Source organism: Linderina pennispora, assembly GCF_002104995.1.
Source record: "Linderina pennispora strain ATCC 12442 chromosome Unknown DL89scaffold_85, whole genome shotgun sequence".
NCBI classification, from domain to species: Eukaryota; Fungi; Kickxellomycota; class Kickxellomycetes; order Kickxellales; family Kickxellaceae; genus Linderina; species Linderina pennispora.
In genome coordinates this window covers 5,805-20,786 of record NW_024468333.1, presented here as the reverse complement: position 1 = coordinate 20,786, position 14,982 = coordinate 5,805, and the positions used below count along the sequence as shown (strand labels likewise).

Below are 14,982 nucleotides of genomic sequence, written 5' to 3'. Positions count from 1 at the left end.
ACAACGAGGCTCTGGAGTTCCTTGCCCCGTTCGTCAAGGGCAACATCGGTTTCGTCTTCACCAACGGCGACCTCAAGGAGGTCCGCGAGCTCATCATCGCTAACCGTGTCGCTGCCCCCGCTCGTGCCGGTGCTCTTGCCCCGGTCGATGTGTTCGTCCCTGCCGGTAACACTGGTATGGAGCCCGGACAGACCTCGTTCTTCCAGGCCCTCGGTATCCCCACCAAGATTGCCCGTGGTACCATTGAGATCACCCAGGACGTGCATCTTGTCCACATCGGTGACAAGGTCGGTGCTTCCGAGGCTACCCTGCTCAACAAGCTGAACATCTCGCCCTTCACCTACGGTATGTCTGTCACCCAGATCTACGACAACGGCACCACTTTCTCGCCGGCTGTTCTGGACATCACCGAGGAGGACCTGATCAAGCGCGTTGTCGAGAACATCACCGCCATCGCCGCCATCTCGCTCGCCACCAACTACCTGGCTCTGCCCGCTGTCCCCCACATCCTCATCAACCAGTTCAAGGACATCCTGGCTGTTTCGGTCGCCACCGACTACACCATCGAGGCTGCCGAGTCGGTAAGTATCTGCTGTCTATGCCACACTGTACCATGCTTGTGTGTATGCTGCCAATGATGTTCAAATACGTGAACAATCTATGAGGAAGCCTGTGATTTCCAAATACTCTAATTTTTTCCTGAGGCCATCACACAAGCAGCCCGCTATGCTGCTGGACTCTGCATTCCCCAGAAACATCTGTGTTTGCTAACGACGACACCCACCCGCTGTCTTATCGCTATAGATCAAGGAGCTGCTCGCTAACCCCGAGGCCCTTGCCGCTGCTGCTGCCGCCGCCGCCGCCACCGCTGCCCCCGCTGCTGGTGCCGCTGCCGCTGAGGAGGCCGCTGCCGAGGAGGAGGAGGAGTCCGACGACGACATGGGCTTCGGTCTGTTCGACTAAGTTGTCTCCAGCTCTTCTCGAGTGCAACAACCGCCGCATCTCTGTCGCTTTCGTTGTGATGCCGAGCGCTAGGAATTCAAGGACCCATGGTTTTTAGCTTTTGCAGTTTTCGGCATTGGAAATTGACAGTATGCTGGCATTCTTTAGGAACACATCACGTGCATGCACACAGCCATTGTTCGTGTTTTCTGTCACTGGCATAAAGTCAATGGTCCCGCTGAGAGAGCGGCGTGGCGGGAGGCCAGCAACGGCTTGGACACCGAAAACGAGAGCGAGGCTGACTGCAACAATGCAGCTGCAGAATGAATTGCTGGCTGTTCATACGAGAGTTGCGCACTTGACTACTAGTTCGATGGAGCTCATGGCGCAATTCGTCTGTTGACATCTCTCAACTCCACGTTGCAGCGCCGTTGTTTCTCAGTTCCTTCAAAGTATCTGTATATGTGGCTAACACAAATATGGCCAGCTATTTACACGCTTTGTAGTGTGTAAAAGGAATGCGCACAACGTCATTGCGCACATTGAGCCGCCCTCGCACGCCTTCCAGTGCATAAGGATGGCATGTACCTTGTCTGCAGACTAAGCCATCTGCCGGTTACTTTCGAATGCTGTCGCTGGCCTCTGTGAAAGCGTGTCTCCAGTCAGTGAATTGGCTATATAAGCGAAGATTCCTTTGGATGTTGTGGTTGCTCCTCATGCCAATAGCTCTTCCTTAATTCGTGTATCCTCCACGTCCCTTTATAATGCGTTCGATCTCGCTCATCCTCCTTGCCGCTACCTCGATGGCCCTTGCGGCTCCCCTGGGTAATGACGTCCCTGCTGATGCTGCTCAGGCAGGCGCTGGTGTTGGTCCTGGCCCAGCCTCTGGCGCCGGTGTTGGAGCTGGACCCGCCCCAGGACCTGGACCTGATACCGGTGCCGGCCCTGCTCCGGGACCTGGAGCTGGACCTGCTCCTGGCCCTGGCGCTGGCCCTGGACCTGTTCCGGGACCTGGCGCTGGCCCTGAGCCTAACATTGGTCCTGGTCCAGGACCTGCTCCTGGTGCCGGTCCTGCTCCTGGCGTTGGACCTGCTCCTGGACCTGGCGCTGGACCTGCTCCGGGACCTGGTGTTGGCCCTGAGCCTAATGTTGGTCCCGCTCCGGGACCTGGTCCTGCTCCTGGGCCTGATGCCGGCCCTGGTCCTGCTCCAGGACCTGGTGTTGGTCCTGGTCCTGCTCCGGGACCTGGCGTTGGTCCTGGTCCTGCTCCGGGACCTGGCGTTGGTCCTGGTCCTGCTCCGGGACCTGGCGCTGGCCCTGAGCCTAATATCGGTCCTGCTCCAGGACCTGGTCCCGCTCCGGGGCCTGGCTTTGGCCCTGGTCCTGCTCCAGGACCTGCCGGTCCTCCGGGCCCTGAAGGCCTTGCCGGTCCGCCGGGCCCCCATGGTGCTGGTGGCTTCCCTGGTCCTGCTGATCCAGTCGGCCCTATTGGTTTTGCTGGCCCTGTTTTCCCTGCCGGCCCAGGGCGGTTCCCTGGCTTTGACGATTTCCCAGGCGTGGGTGGCTTTGGGGATGCCCACTTTGCTCAGGCTATCATCGATAGAGTCAACCACCAGATCCAAGACGGTACCATTATCCAGATCCAGCACTAGACCCTCATACTACGCCTTTCATTAATTCCACAGGATTCAACATACGCCTAGTACTAAAGAAGGGGCTGTGCATCTTACAACCGTTTCATATACTATGTTGCATTTCGCCAAACCATACCCATTTTGTTCTGGTTCTCCTCCAAAGGAATCCTCAAGTAGGGGGCAAATACTGCTGCGCACTAACATCAGTGTGTCTATTTTCCTGTTGTTGTCGACTACGCATTTCAAAACACCCCTGCTCATCGTTCTGGTGCAGCTGCATTTCTCAATCAAAGTGTGGACCATGGTTTGGCAGGCAATAGCACTGTGGGGACTAATTCTGCCTCGCTACTTGCACTCAGTGCACACAAGCAAATCCCGACATCACTTCATACCGCTGGTGGTCCTGTCAGTCCTGTTGTCTTCCCCGCAGTTATTTGTCCTCCTACCTTTTGTATTTGTAGTTTCAGCCCATCTGCTGACATGGCCGTCAGACTTGCTACCAATCTATGGCCTGGGACCGCTCGAGATCATTATCCGGGTGCATCTACTGTTGTGGATACCAGTGCAAGCGCTGACCATGGTTGTCCTAAGCACCCTTCCACTGGGACACTGCATCCGCGGAATTCGGCTGATGTGCATGTCGCGACCGCTGTTGCTACGAATTTAACAGCGATTCAAGCCCAAGCGGTTTACATGTGCATCTGACGGCAGACCTGCAAACCCGCAATAGCTTTATTTCTAAATATATTCGCTTCTACTTTGATGTGTTGCTTGACTCTTGAACTTTTTTAGTGGCCCTGGAGAAGGAATCAAAGCACATCATTGTCTGTCTATCAAACATCCATTCAAAATCGGGCGTGTCAGATTTGCGGTGCAGAGCAGTTCCCTTCTTGCATTCCTGAACAGAGTTCAGCGAGGGGCAAAGCAACATAAGCACGGCATAAGATGCTAGATGTGCCCACTGGTCCTGCTTACCGGAAATATCACCGAATATCTGGACAAGACTCTCAGAAGCCGGGTACTGGATGTCATAATGTGCTTGGATATCAAACAACACGCTGGATAGTTGACCCAGATGGTCGCGGACAAAGTAAGGTAAATAGCGGCCGCGCATGCTTCTGATTCTGTCGCTATATCCAGGTTTTTGCGTGCATGGTCCCCGGCATTTAATATGGTGGATACTGTAACCATGTAGATCGTCTGTTACTTGTAGACTGGCACCGAAGTGTGTCAGGCAGGTGAGGTGTTTGATTAGCTCGAGCTGTTGGCCAAGAGTAAAGCCAATGAATCTCATATCAAGAACCTTGATATAGCGCCCAATATCCGAATATTGTAGCTGCACGGAGCTGAAATCTGTGAAGTAATTGGTGCTTTTGACGATTCGAGCATTTTGTCCCATGCTGAATATCAACTGCGCCATGTCACTTTCATATCCCTGATAGTGGTACGCAGATATGAAACTACTGTCACTATCATCGCTATCATAACCGTCAGGATCAAGCTGCATGTAGTCGTCGCTGTCAGTGTCCAGCATGGTCACCTCCGCGAAATGCAGTGCTGGGAACCGTCCGATTCTAGCTACGCCGTCGCGAGTGAGTGCCCTAATAACCGGGGGTGTAACATGTATGCGGACAACCTCCAGCCTATCCTCGTTTCCTCTGAAGAGAATGTCGTTTGCGAATGGGTACTCTGGAATGCACACAAGATGCTGGAGGGACGGGAATGGCGTTCCCTCAGGGGACTGATACACCACCTGCTTCCTGGTATACATGAGCGTATCTAGATCTAGAATGAGTGTCCGTACACGAGGATATTCGATAGGCCTGCCGTCATGTCGGACAAGAATGTCGCGGAAAGCTTCAGGTGTATCATCCGAGACACAGAGGTATTCGAGCGTTTCTGAATGGCGACGGATGAGCTCGATTTTCGGTTCCGTTGGCCATACACCTCCTACCGATAAGCTACGGATACTGGTAGGATTAACTGACAGCACCTTGTCAAGAGCAGGGTAGGCACCGATTGTGTGCACCGAAGGAATACCGGCGAATAGCCCAGAGAGCAGTCGCTTTATGAAAGTCTCGTGGTAGTGCCAGTATTGGAATGCCAGATCTGAGACCGCAACGCTATGGGCACCTGGGAACATCCGCCGAATTTCGTCGCAGAACAGTACTGCAGGTGCTGTTTCGCTGAGCAAGATGAACTTGCTACGGTCGGTGATGCTGCTGAAGTGGAACTCGAGGCTCCTCACTCCAGGGACAGCGAGCCCTGCAAATGCTGCATTTCTAAGAGTATCGATAGCAGCACCGCTTGCTATATCCTCGATCCGACAGTGTATCTTTGCTATTCTTGCAAAGCCTAGATGCCCAGATCCTAGCGCATCCGCGAATGTCCTAAGTGAGGAGCAGCCGTTCCTTCTGCAGCCTGCACAGAGGCTGCACTCAGGGTCGTTACACCAGTATACTTCGCAGTAGACAGTGCTCAATGCCAAACTCCTCCACCAGCGACACACGCCAAGCAGCAGCACCGCATGGCGATATGGGAAACAGATGCAGTGGTGGTAAGGAGGCTCTGCGGCACCTGTTGCATAAAGTGCATAGCCAATGACCTTCTCAAGAATAATACTCGGGATCTGCTGAGCGACCGATGTCATAGTAAGAATACCGGAAAGGAATGCTGTCCAAAAGGGTATTTATTTTTAGGCTACAGGGGCTTTTTGACGCATTCATAAACTAGCCAAACGCCATTGTGGGGACAACATCAGTCGTGCAGGCTACATTATAATCGACACCTGATCCAGTCGAGTAGACTAACGAGGGAGAGCAATGTATATAGCTGAAGTGCTCATACTGTATCCGTGCATAAGGTAGTGTTGGTTATATTCTGTAGACTCTATGGCAGCCAGTATATTATTCGGAATAGTCAGCCACCCAGTCAAAGCTATACTCTTTGCTTGTGTCATACTCCAGCTCTGACATACCCAAGTCACCGCTCGGGCTATCTGCTAGTACTGAAATATCAAACTCGTAGCTGCCATCCGCCAAGTCTGATATAGTCGAGTCATACTCGCTACTAAATCTGCGAATCTCCTGTCGAGCGTATCCTATCTCTTTGAAATGGATGTCCTTGCAGTGCCTGGTGTAGGGGCTGTTATAGGGGATACCAATGTAGAAATTGACCATATGTTTCACCCCCTCCAAAACAAATGGGTTAGTTGCAAATGTGACGAGGCTGGGAACGCGCACCACAAACTCAGCAATACTGGCGACATCGTTGTCCTCAAGGTCGTATGGATACTGCTCGAGATCGTACAGTCCCTCACCCATCACTCGATGGTCAAAAACTGCAAGATATTCGAGGCACGTATGAAGCGGCTTGCTAATGTCGCCACTCTCAGCCAGCGCTCTATAGGGGTGGATCATAAGTGGATCACACTCAAAATACAAACCGATGGAAAGGTGGCGGAGCCTAGGGAGGTTACCAATCCAGTCAGCAGCATGGGGCTCGACGAGAACCCCGGCCAAGTTCAACACTGTGATATTGCCAAAGCTCAGGTTCCCGCTAAAGTCGAACTCTCCGTGTCCCCACTGCGCCAACTCAAAGTAATCCAATGTTTCTGGCAACTGCTGAAGCGCTATTTGGCTAAAATCGTGTGGCAAGTTGGGATCCGAAAAGTTTCCTTGGATGGCATCCCTGCTGACAACAAGCGATCGAAGACCTTCTAGCAGCGAGTAGTCAAAGTTATCTGGCGAGAAAAGTAATGATATCATACCATCATGGGTGAGATGCTGCAGGAGGTAGAGACTCTTCAGTTGCCCCTTGAATGGCACCAAGAACTCGTTGACAAAGAACTCTTCACCAACACGAAAGCCTGAGCTATTGAAGATTACAGTCTCAAGGTTTGGAAAGGCATCTGCTAGCTGTGCATTGAGATCGGCTGGGAATCCATCGTCAGCTTCCTCGCTGTCAATAAACAGGCTCAGTGTCTTAACTGATGTCCATGGTGCTTTGAGCGGATCCAGCGACAGCAAACTCGTGTATGCGTCTCGCAGGGACACGTTCTCCTCGCACAGGCTAATAACGACCTCATCGACTCGTGCTAGGCGGCGCTGTTCGATCTGAATATCAGCTTCACCCATGAGATCGATTTTTTCCAGGTTTGAGTCGACCACGCCTTCACCTTTGTAGAAAATCAGCGCCTTGCGTCGGTATGCGTCATAGATGGATGTGCGAACCTCGGGAAGCGCGTCACTCATGGTCACTAGCGTGGTGTTGTAGTCATGGTGAGAATAAAGGGGGTTCCGAAGATAATCCTCGAACACAAGAGCAAAGATAGGCTCGGCTATCCCAGCGGATTGAAGTGCCGTAAAAGACATGTCTGGCTACGAATAATGCAAATGCGGTATTTTGATGTATCCAGCGCAAAGTGAGCAAATTCGTGTTTTACGACACCTGCATGCGTTATGGCCGAGTGCTTATGATTAGCAATCCCAGATGTTGTTTGGTGTGAGTAGTAATGTTGTGAAAAGGTGGTTTGAAGGTTTCTATTCAGCAAGAACAGAGAGAGAGAGAGAGAGAGAGAGAGAGAGAGAGAGAGAGAGAGAGAGAGAGAGAGAGAGAGAGAGAGAGAGAGAGAGAGAAGACAACGGATGCCAAGGGCCAGCCTTTTATCATCTCCAGCACCACACCACAACAGTATGATGAAAGCGATGCGCCAGGGGGCAAGTGGCCATTGTGCGCCTCAAAGATCCAAGGCTGAGTATCGTAATGCGAATCAGCGCCAGATCGTCCATCATCGCACACCTGGCTCGGGGTTTAGTGCTTGGCACAAAGCCTTATGCCAGTGTCTACCGACTCAAGCATGTAATGTACTGAAGACGGTAGTCACATGCAGAATGGCATTTATTGCGTCTAGAATTCGAAGCCGATGAGCATGTTGTCAATGAGGCGGGTGGTGCCCATTCTCCAGGCGCCCGAAAGGATAGCACCTGAGCTAGTGACACTGTCGACCTCCTCCAGGGTATCTGGGTCGCTGAGGCTGATGTACTCAATCTCAAGATCCTGCGTGGCAGCCTCCTTGATGACAGCACCAACAAGCTCATCGCGATCCAACACGCCAGACTCGAACAGCGCCTTGGCTTTGCACAGTCCGCGATAAAAAGCCGGGGCTCTCTTGCGCTGGTCCTCCGTCAGATAGACATTGCGGCTGCTCAATGCCAGGCCATCAGTGGGGTCGCGCACAGTCGCGCCGATACGCAGCTCGACAGGGAAATGCAGATCGCGCACCATAGCGCGCAGCACACAGCACTGCTGCACGTCCTTCTGGCCAAAGAACGCCTTGTCGGGCATGGTGATATGGAACAGCCTGCTGACAACCGTGGCTACGCCGCGGAAGAAATGCGGGCGCGTGCCGCCCTCCAGCATCTCGCTGAGCCCAAGCACCTCGACGAACGTGCCCTTTTGCTGGTCACGGTGAGTGGTGATTCCGCGTGGGTACATCTCGCTGACGGATGGAGCAAACACAGCAAACGCCTGGCCTGTGGCGGTCTGGGCAAACTCTGTCAGCTTTGCCACGTCAGCGTCGAGCGTGCGCGGGTACTGATCCAGGTCCTCGTGCGGCGCGAATTGTGCGGGGTTCACAAAGATGCTGACGATTACCGAGCCGGATTCGCACGATGCTTGCTGGACCAGGTTCAGGTGCCCGCTGTGCAGGGCGCCCATGGTGGCCACAAAGCCGACCGTTTTGTTGGCCTGGCGCTGAGCCGCATGCCATTCGCGGACTTCCTTGACGGTATGCAGGACCTGGACGATGTTGGCCATGTTGGAGAAGGACAGGGGGTAGATAACAAAAGCTCGGTGATAAAGCCGGGAGGAGCTGGGAGCAGAGAAGAGAAGCAAGGGTGGCGAGATAGGGACCCAGCTTCCCACAAACCGGCAGCGGGGTTGGTGCAAGCCTATGGAGCCAATGCCTTTTTGGCCCGGCCCAGAACTGGGGTTCCGATTATCTTTTTTAATTTTTCCTTCACTGGTTCCAATGTCACCGCAGGCCGAGCAGAGCACAAAAGAGCCAGCAGCACCAGCACCAGCACCAGAGGATCTCCACAGCGGCACAGAGGCTGAATCTACAGCAAAACCCGAAACACGAGATAGTAGTGGCTCGGAAGACGAGTGCGCCGGCGATTCAGACTCGGACTCGGACTCGGACTTTGATGAGCCGGTCTTTGTTGACGAGGACAGTTACGTGCCTCTTGATGACGAATGCGACGATGCTGATGAGCCAGACTCGGCAGACTCGGCAGGCTTGGACATCAGCATTGAGCGCGAGATCGATGCACGGATGCACCAGGAGCTGTTTTCTGACCTCGACACCAGCGGTGCAGTAGACGAGCGGGCGGGCCCGGCGTCTGCAGCAGGCCAGCAGCTGCCGCAGATGGCCCGGCAGATCCGGCCGCTGGAGGTGGATGTCGCACGCAGCACACGCATGGCGGCAGACCACATTGACCAGATCAAGAGTATCATGGCCGGAATCCACATTAGTAATCATGGCATCCCCGAGTGGGCCAAGATTGTGCCTGAGGGCGCGTGGATGCCCAGGCGCAAGCCCAGCGACGACGGTGCTGGCGGCAGCGAGAAGGCCGGGTAGAGTGGGCCGTTCTATGGATTTCCACCAGCTATTCACGGCGCAGGGATTCTGGTCTTCTGGAAAGCCAGCAAAAATTTTTTCTCCTGTTTCTCACTTTGCTGTCCAAATTCATTTTTACTTTTATTTTTTCAGCAGCCAGCAGCCCAAATGAGCGCACAGGACCAGAGCAAGACAACAGAGCCCGAGCAGCCTCTGCCCACGATCAACGCTGGCACGCAGCTGTTCACCGACCTCGACGCCAATGTGTCGGCGACAGAAATCGAGAGCATGTGCATGCGGTGTCACGAAAACGGCGTGACACGGCTGCTGCTGACGCGCATCCCGCACTTCAAGTCAATCATTGTGATGGCTTTCGAGTGCGCTCACTGCGGGTTCAAGAACAACGAGGTGCAGAGCGGCGAGGCCGTGCAGGAGAAGGGTCACCGGTACGAGTGCAAGTGCACCACAAAGAGTGACCTCAACCGCCAGATTGTGCGCAACAGCACCGCGTCGGTGTCGATCCCCGAGATGGACTTTGCTGCGCCGCCTGCCCAGCACTCGTCGCTGACCACCATCGAGGGCATTATCAACCGGTTCATCGAGGACCTCAGCATCGGTCTGGAGCAGCGCAAGGAGCAGCAGCCCGAGGTCTATGTGGCGATCGAGAAGCTTCTGGACAAGTTCCGTGGCGCCCTGACCCTGCCCGAGGATGGGGAGGACCACGAGCATGCGTTCACCCTGGTGCTCGACGACCCTACCGGCAACTCGTACGTCGAGAACCTGTGCGTGCCCAACGTCGACCCCAAGCTTACCATGCACACGTACAAGCGCACCCATGAGCAGGAGATCGAGCTCGGCATGGTCAACCCCGATGCCGACGGTGAGCAGCAGGAGCAGCCGCGTGGCCCCCGCATCGACATGCGCGAGGAGGCCGAGGCGTCCAAGGGCGTGATCCGTGCTGTCAAGGAGGCCTCCGAGAGCAACGAGGTCCTGTCGTTCCCTGCGAACTGCTCGTCGTGCAATGCCCCGTGCGACACGCGCATGCAGATGATCGACATCCCGCACTTCAAGGATGTCATCATCATGTCGACCACCTGCGACATCTGCGGATACAAGTCCAACGAGGTCAAGTGCGGCGGCGCCATCAGCGCCAAGGGCAAGCGCATCACGCTGACACTCGAGGACCGCGAGGACCTGTCGCGCGACATCCTCAAGTCCGAGACCAGCGGTCTGTCTATCCCCGAGATCGATCTGGACCTGATCCCCGGAACCCTGGGCGGCCGCTTCACCACCGTCGAGGGCCTGCTGCGCCAGGTGCACGATGAGCTGGACCGTCGGGTGCCGTTCCTGGAGGGCGACTCGGTGGCTGCCGAGCGCCGCCAAAAGTTTGTCGCCTTCCTGCAGCTTCTGCAGGATGCCGCTGATGGCAAGACCTTCCCGCTGACGCTGGTTCTCGAGGACCCCGTCGCCAACTCGTACATCCAGAACATCTACGCCCCCGATCCCGACCCCAACATGAAGGAGGAGGAGTTTGAGCGCACCTTTGAACAAAACGAGGATCTGGGCCTCAACGACATTGACGTCGGCGACGACCAGCAGCCTGCGCAGGAGTAAAATAGCATTCTTCGGTACACACAAAATGAAAAGCGTCATACAGTGCCGCAGTTGCAGATGGTGATGGGCTTCTTTGGCTGCGTGGGCGCGTTCTTGTCGCCCAGAGCCTCGACTGTCCGCACAATATCCATGCCTTTGGTGACCCGTCCAAAGACGACATGCTTGCCATCCAGCCACGGCGTCTTGTCCAGTGTGATGAAGAACTGCGAGCCGTTGGTGTTGGGTCCGGCATTCGCCATCGACAGGACTCCAGCGCCGTCATGCTTCAGTGCAAAGTTCTCGTCGTCAAACTTGCTGCCGTAGATGGACTTGCCGCCAGTCCCGTCGCCATTGGTGAAATCGCCGCCCTGGATCATGAACCCTGGAATGATCCGGTGTACCTTCGATCCCTGGTACCCGATCGACCGCTCGCGTGTGCACAGCGCCAGAAAGTTCTGTGCCGTGCGAGGAACCACATCGCGCCGCAGCTCGATCTCCACCCGCCCGCTTGGCTTCCCATCCACAGCAAACTCCAGAAACACATGCGGGTTGTCCACCGGCGTCTCTGTGTCCATGGCGCCAGCGGGCTGCATCCCCGGCATGTTCTTGTCGATCCACGCCGACTCGTTGAAGATCGCACGCGTGCCCTTTGTCAGCATCTCGCCTAGGGAGCTGGCGTTGCCGCGCGCATACCGGACCGTGATGGTGCGGCCCTGCAGCTCGGACCCCTCCATGTTGTCGATTGCTGCTGCTGCATCATCAGACTCCTCGAACTCAATGAATCCGAATCCGCGGTGCCGGTTCTTGGACCCCGTGTCGGGCGGCAGACTGACCTCGACGATCTCGCCAAACGGGATGAATGCTGCCTGCAGTGTCTGCTCTGTGACTTCCTGGTCGAGTCCGCTGACAAACAGAATGCACTTTCCTTTTGTGTCCATGGCTGTGGTTGTGCGGGTATAAGGTAGACAGTGGAAGACAGTATCAAGGGGCAGTTGTTAAACCCCCCACTCCGTTGTGGCCATGTGTATACCATATATCCAATTGCACGTGGTTTTGGGCAGACCATATGTTTTTTTAGCATACTGCTTTCTCTGTCAATACTGCACGCCACACTTTGCAACCATGAATTGTTCGCAATACCGTCAATTATATTGTCAAGGTGTACAAGCGCCATGGGGGCAAGCTATCAAAACCTCGACTTGGGAAGCTATGTAGGCGCCGCAAAGATGTTTAGCCGCACCACACCTTGGTACCAATATAGTCGCTAGTGACCTCGAGGTTGAGGCGGTTGAAGCGGTAGTCTGCGGTGACAGGAGTGCCAGGGGGGATGATGCGGGTCCCCTCAGGGAGCCCCTTGGCATAGAAGACGTTGTTGTGGGTGCCGTGGACACACCTGTTAGGGAGGATGATCTTCTTGCCAACCAGCAGAGGACCCCACTTGGCAGCATTGCAGCCGTCCTGTCCAATGCCGGGCGCCTGGCGCTTGGCTGGGACTGCAGCTGCTGCTGCAGAGACGAGGAGGAGAGCAAGAGTCGCAAACAGCTTCATGGTGAAGAAAAAGAGTGGCCGAAAAGAAAAAAGAAGAGGAAGTCCTTGCTTTCCTCTCCACAGCTGGCCCTGGGCATGCACCGGCTTATATAAGTGTCTTTCACTAAGCTCAGCCAGCCACCCCCGGCTGTGGGCGCGGAAACGAATGGCGCACAGCGATGCATCCGAACATTCTGCGGCATGCGGCTAGAGTGCCAGTATTTTTAGACTTCATCCAGTGTCAGCGCTGCTGCCCCGCGGGTCGGCTGAGGGGCGCAAGGGGCAAATCGCCCTTGTTTAGATATCACGACGTCGGAAAATCCGCTTGCCATGCCCAGGTGTAGAATACGCCTATTGCAGATATATGGCGGCCATGAGTCCTTGAGGCAGATGCGAAAATAGCTGTTGCGCAGTGCCTTCTGGAAGTTTTGCAGGGGCATTTGGGATCATACGTGCGATACCTCACCTCATCGCGCAGTTATTTTTACATTTTTCCGCAATGAATGCAGCTTGGACACTTTGCTCCTACACAGCTACCAATATCATTGCTGATTAGTCGTTGGCCCTGGGCAAGATTACCTCTCCACAAGAAGGGCGGGGCATTGCCTTTTCATAATGCAGAATGTGGTGCTATGTTGAATGATATACGCAGTTGTGATGAAGTGTTTTACATGTGAAAAATATGACTATGCAGTGCTTTCAGCACTTGATGCTAAAGTCAAGCTTGTGGCCAAAGTTGGAGTCAAAGACGCCAAAGTTGTACTCGTAGTCTGCCTGCTTCATGCTCTTCTTCCAGTCGGCGTTCTTTGCCTCGAAGAAAAAATACTCGAAGCCTGCCTTCTCGGCAGCACACTTGAACTTGCGCAGGTAGCTCTGCTGGTTTTCCAAGGTCAGCGGCATGCCCTTCAGATTGCCTCCCGCTGCCCATCCCGACTCGCTGATGCGCACCTTCTTTCCCTGGGCGAACCGAATCGCGGACATGGTTGGCGCGGGCAATCACCCGCTGCACGGCTTGGTCCATGGTTATCGGGCTCCCGTCAAACATCGAGTACACGTTAACGTTGACCACGTCGCTGGCCTTGGCCATTTCCGGCGTAAAGTGGCTATCAACATCAGTGGTGTACACAGGGATATGTCCGAGCCCGGAACCACGCAGCTTGGAGCGAACGTCGTTGATATGGCCAACGACTTGCGCAGAATCCATGTTCTTGAATGTTTCCTCGTTGCCTACAGATACGCCGCGGATCAGGCCCGATGAATTGTAGGCTTTGGCAGCGTCAATGAAAGCAGCCACATCGGAGTTCTTGCGTTGGTCGCCGTCAGTGATCCACAGCCCAGCATAGACACCCATGTCGAGGTCGTTCTTTGTGATCGCCTTTAGTGCAAACTTGAGCTGGCTGCAGTCGGTTGAGAACAGACGAATGTTTTTGGCAACATCGGCTACGGCGTTCAGACCGCTTTCGACTGACTCATAAGCGGGGCATGATCCGTCGTTGTTGTACGGCGAGTAGCACAGACCCCAAAGCGGTCGGTTAGACTCTGGGGTTTTTGCGGTGACAACGCTTGCTATTAGCGTCAGTGCAAGTGCGAGGAGGGTGGAGTAGATGGCCAGCATCGTAGGTGGGTGAAGAGGTATTGATGGTGTAATGCAATGTGAATGGTAATGCAGGTTTGAATTGATGTGTAGATTATATTGCTGCCAGAGAACAAGTTGGTTTATATACAGCCTGGCACAGTTGCTCACATCAAAAGGACATGGTAGCAGATTTAGTGCTCATACTCGACTCTACATTAATAAAGTGCATATGCGTTTTGCAGGCTAAATGGGGGTGAATAGTAAGGACTGCGGAGCCTTGCTTTTCTATTTATAAATCACCCCTTGCTTTCTAGCCTCCCCCGGGTTTGCCTCCTTAATATTTAATTATCGTCACTTCCAGGGTTAAGGGCGTGCCAGAAATAACGGGAAAACCTCCGAAGCGTACACTGGCATATTATATGTGCGGCGACGAAGAATGGAGTCATCGTGCATAGCAACGCGCTCCTCCCGCCCTCGATGCCACTACCACATGCATTCTAGAAAGGAGATTAAGTCAAAGGGCCTCATGCGAACACGCCGCTCACCATGCATCCTGCGTGGATTCCCACAAAGCAACCAGGCGGCTGCTTCCAAGTGCGCGTCTTTACACGTGGTCATATGAGAGGGACCTCTTCCCTCCAAAAGCTAAATGTGCCATGTCCGCGGTGCTTGACAGCAAGACTACCAGGCTATGTATTGGTGTCAAGCACAGTGAAACCACTGGGGACAGATTTCTATACTGGAAACGTTCGGTTGGGCACATAACTACCCCAACTCGTCTAGATACGGCCTCATGTTCCACAGATCCATGGAACACAGTTGAATGATGATTCAAGCAGATTGTATTGTCATATCGAACGAAAGAAAAGTCTAGTCAACGAAGAAAAGCCCAATAATAAAAAACATAAGAAATGGAGAGAGAAAAGAGACATTGAGGTTCGTAGAGCATATCAAAAGGACGTAGGGGAGGTGGGGGTTGGAGAGAAAGCTGAGATATACGTCGACGGTGAAGAATGTGTGCTAAAAGTACACGCGATGGAAGGCAGGGGGTGTAGTTGCCTAGCACGAGCCCAGGGAGTTGAGGTTGAACT

The 14,982-nt window shown here is 54.2% G+C and overlaps 1 protein-coding gene across 1 annotated transcript; it reads left to right on the top strand.

Annotated features, from left to right (window-relative positions):
- The first annotated feature begins 1,632 nt into the window (after nucleotides 1-1,632).
- On the top strand, nucleotides 1,633-2,612 carry DL89DRAFT_175940 (uncharacterized protein). Its single transcript, XM_040883853.1, has one exon. It carries the CDS (start codon nucleotides 1,707-1,709, stop codon nucleotides 2,592-2,594), a length of 888 nt encoding a protein of 295 aa, XP_040739295.1. The 5' UTR covers nucleotides 1,633-1,706; the 3' UTR covers nucleotides 2,595-2,612.
- Nucleotides 2,613-14,982: the final 12,370 nt, after the last annotated feature.

Excerpts from the sequence above, each read along its gene's own strand:
- DL89DRAFT_175940 (XM_040883853.1), top strand. The coding sequence starts at position 1,707 with ATGCGTTCGATCTCGCTCATCCTCCTTGCCGCTACCTCGATGGCCCTT.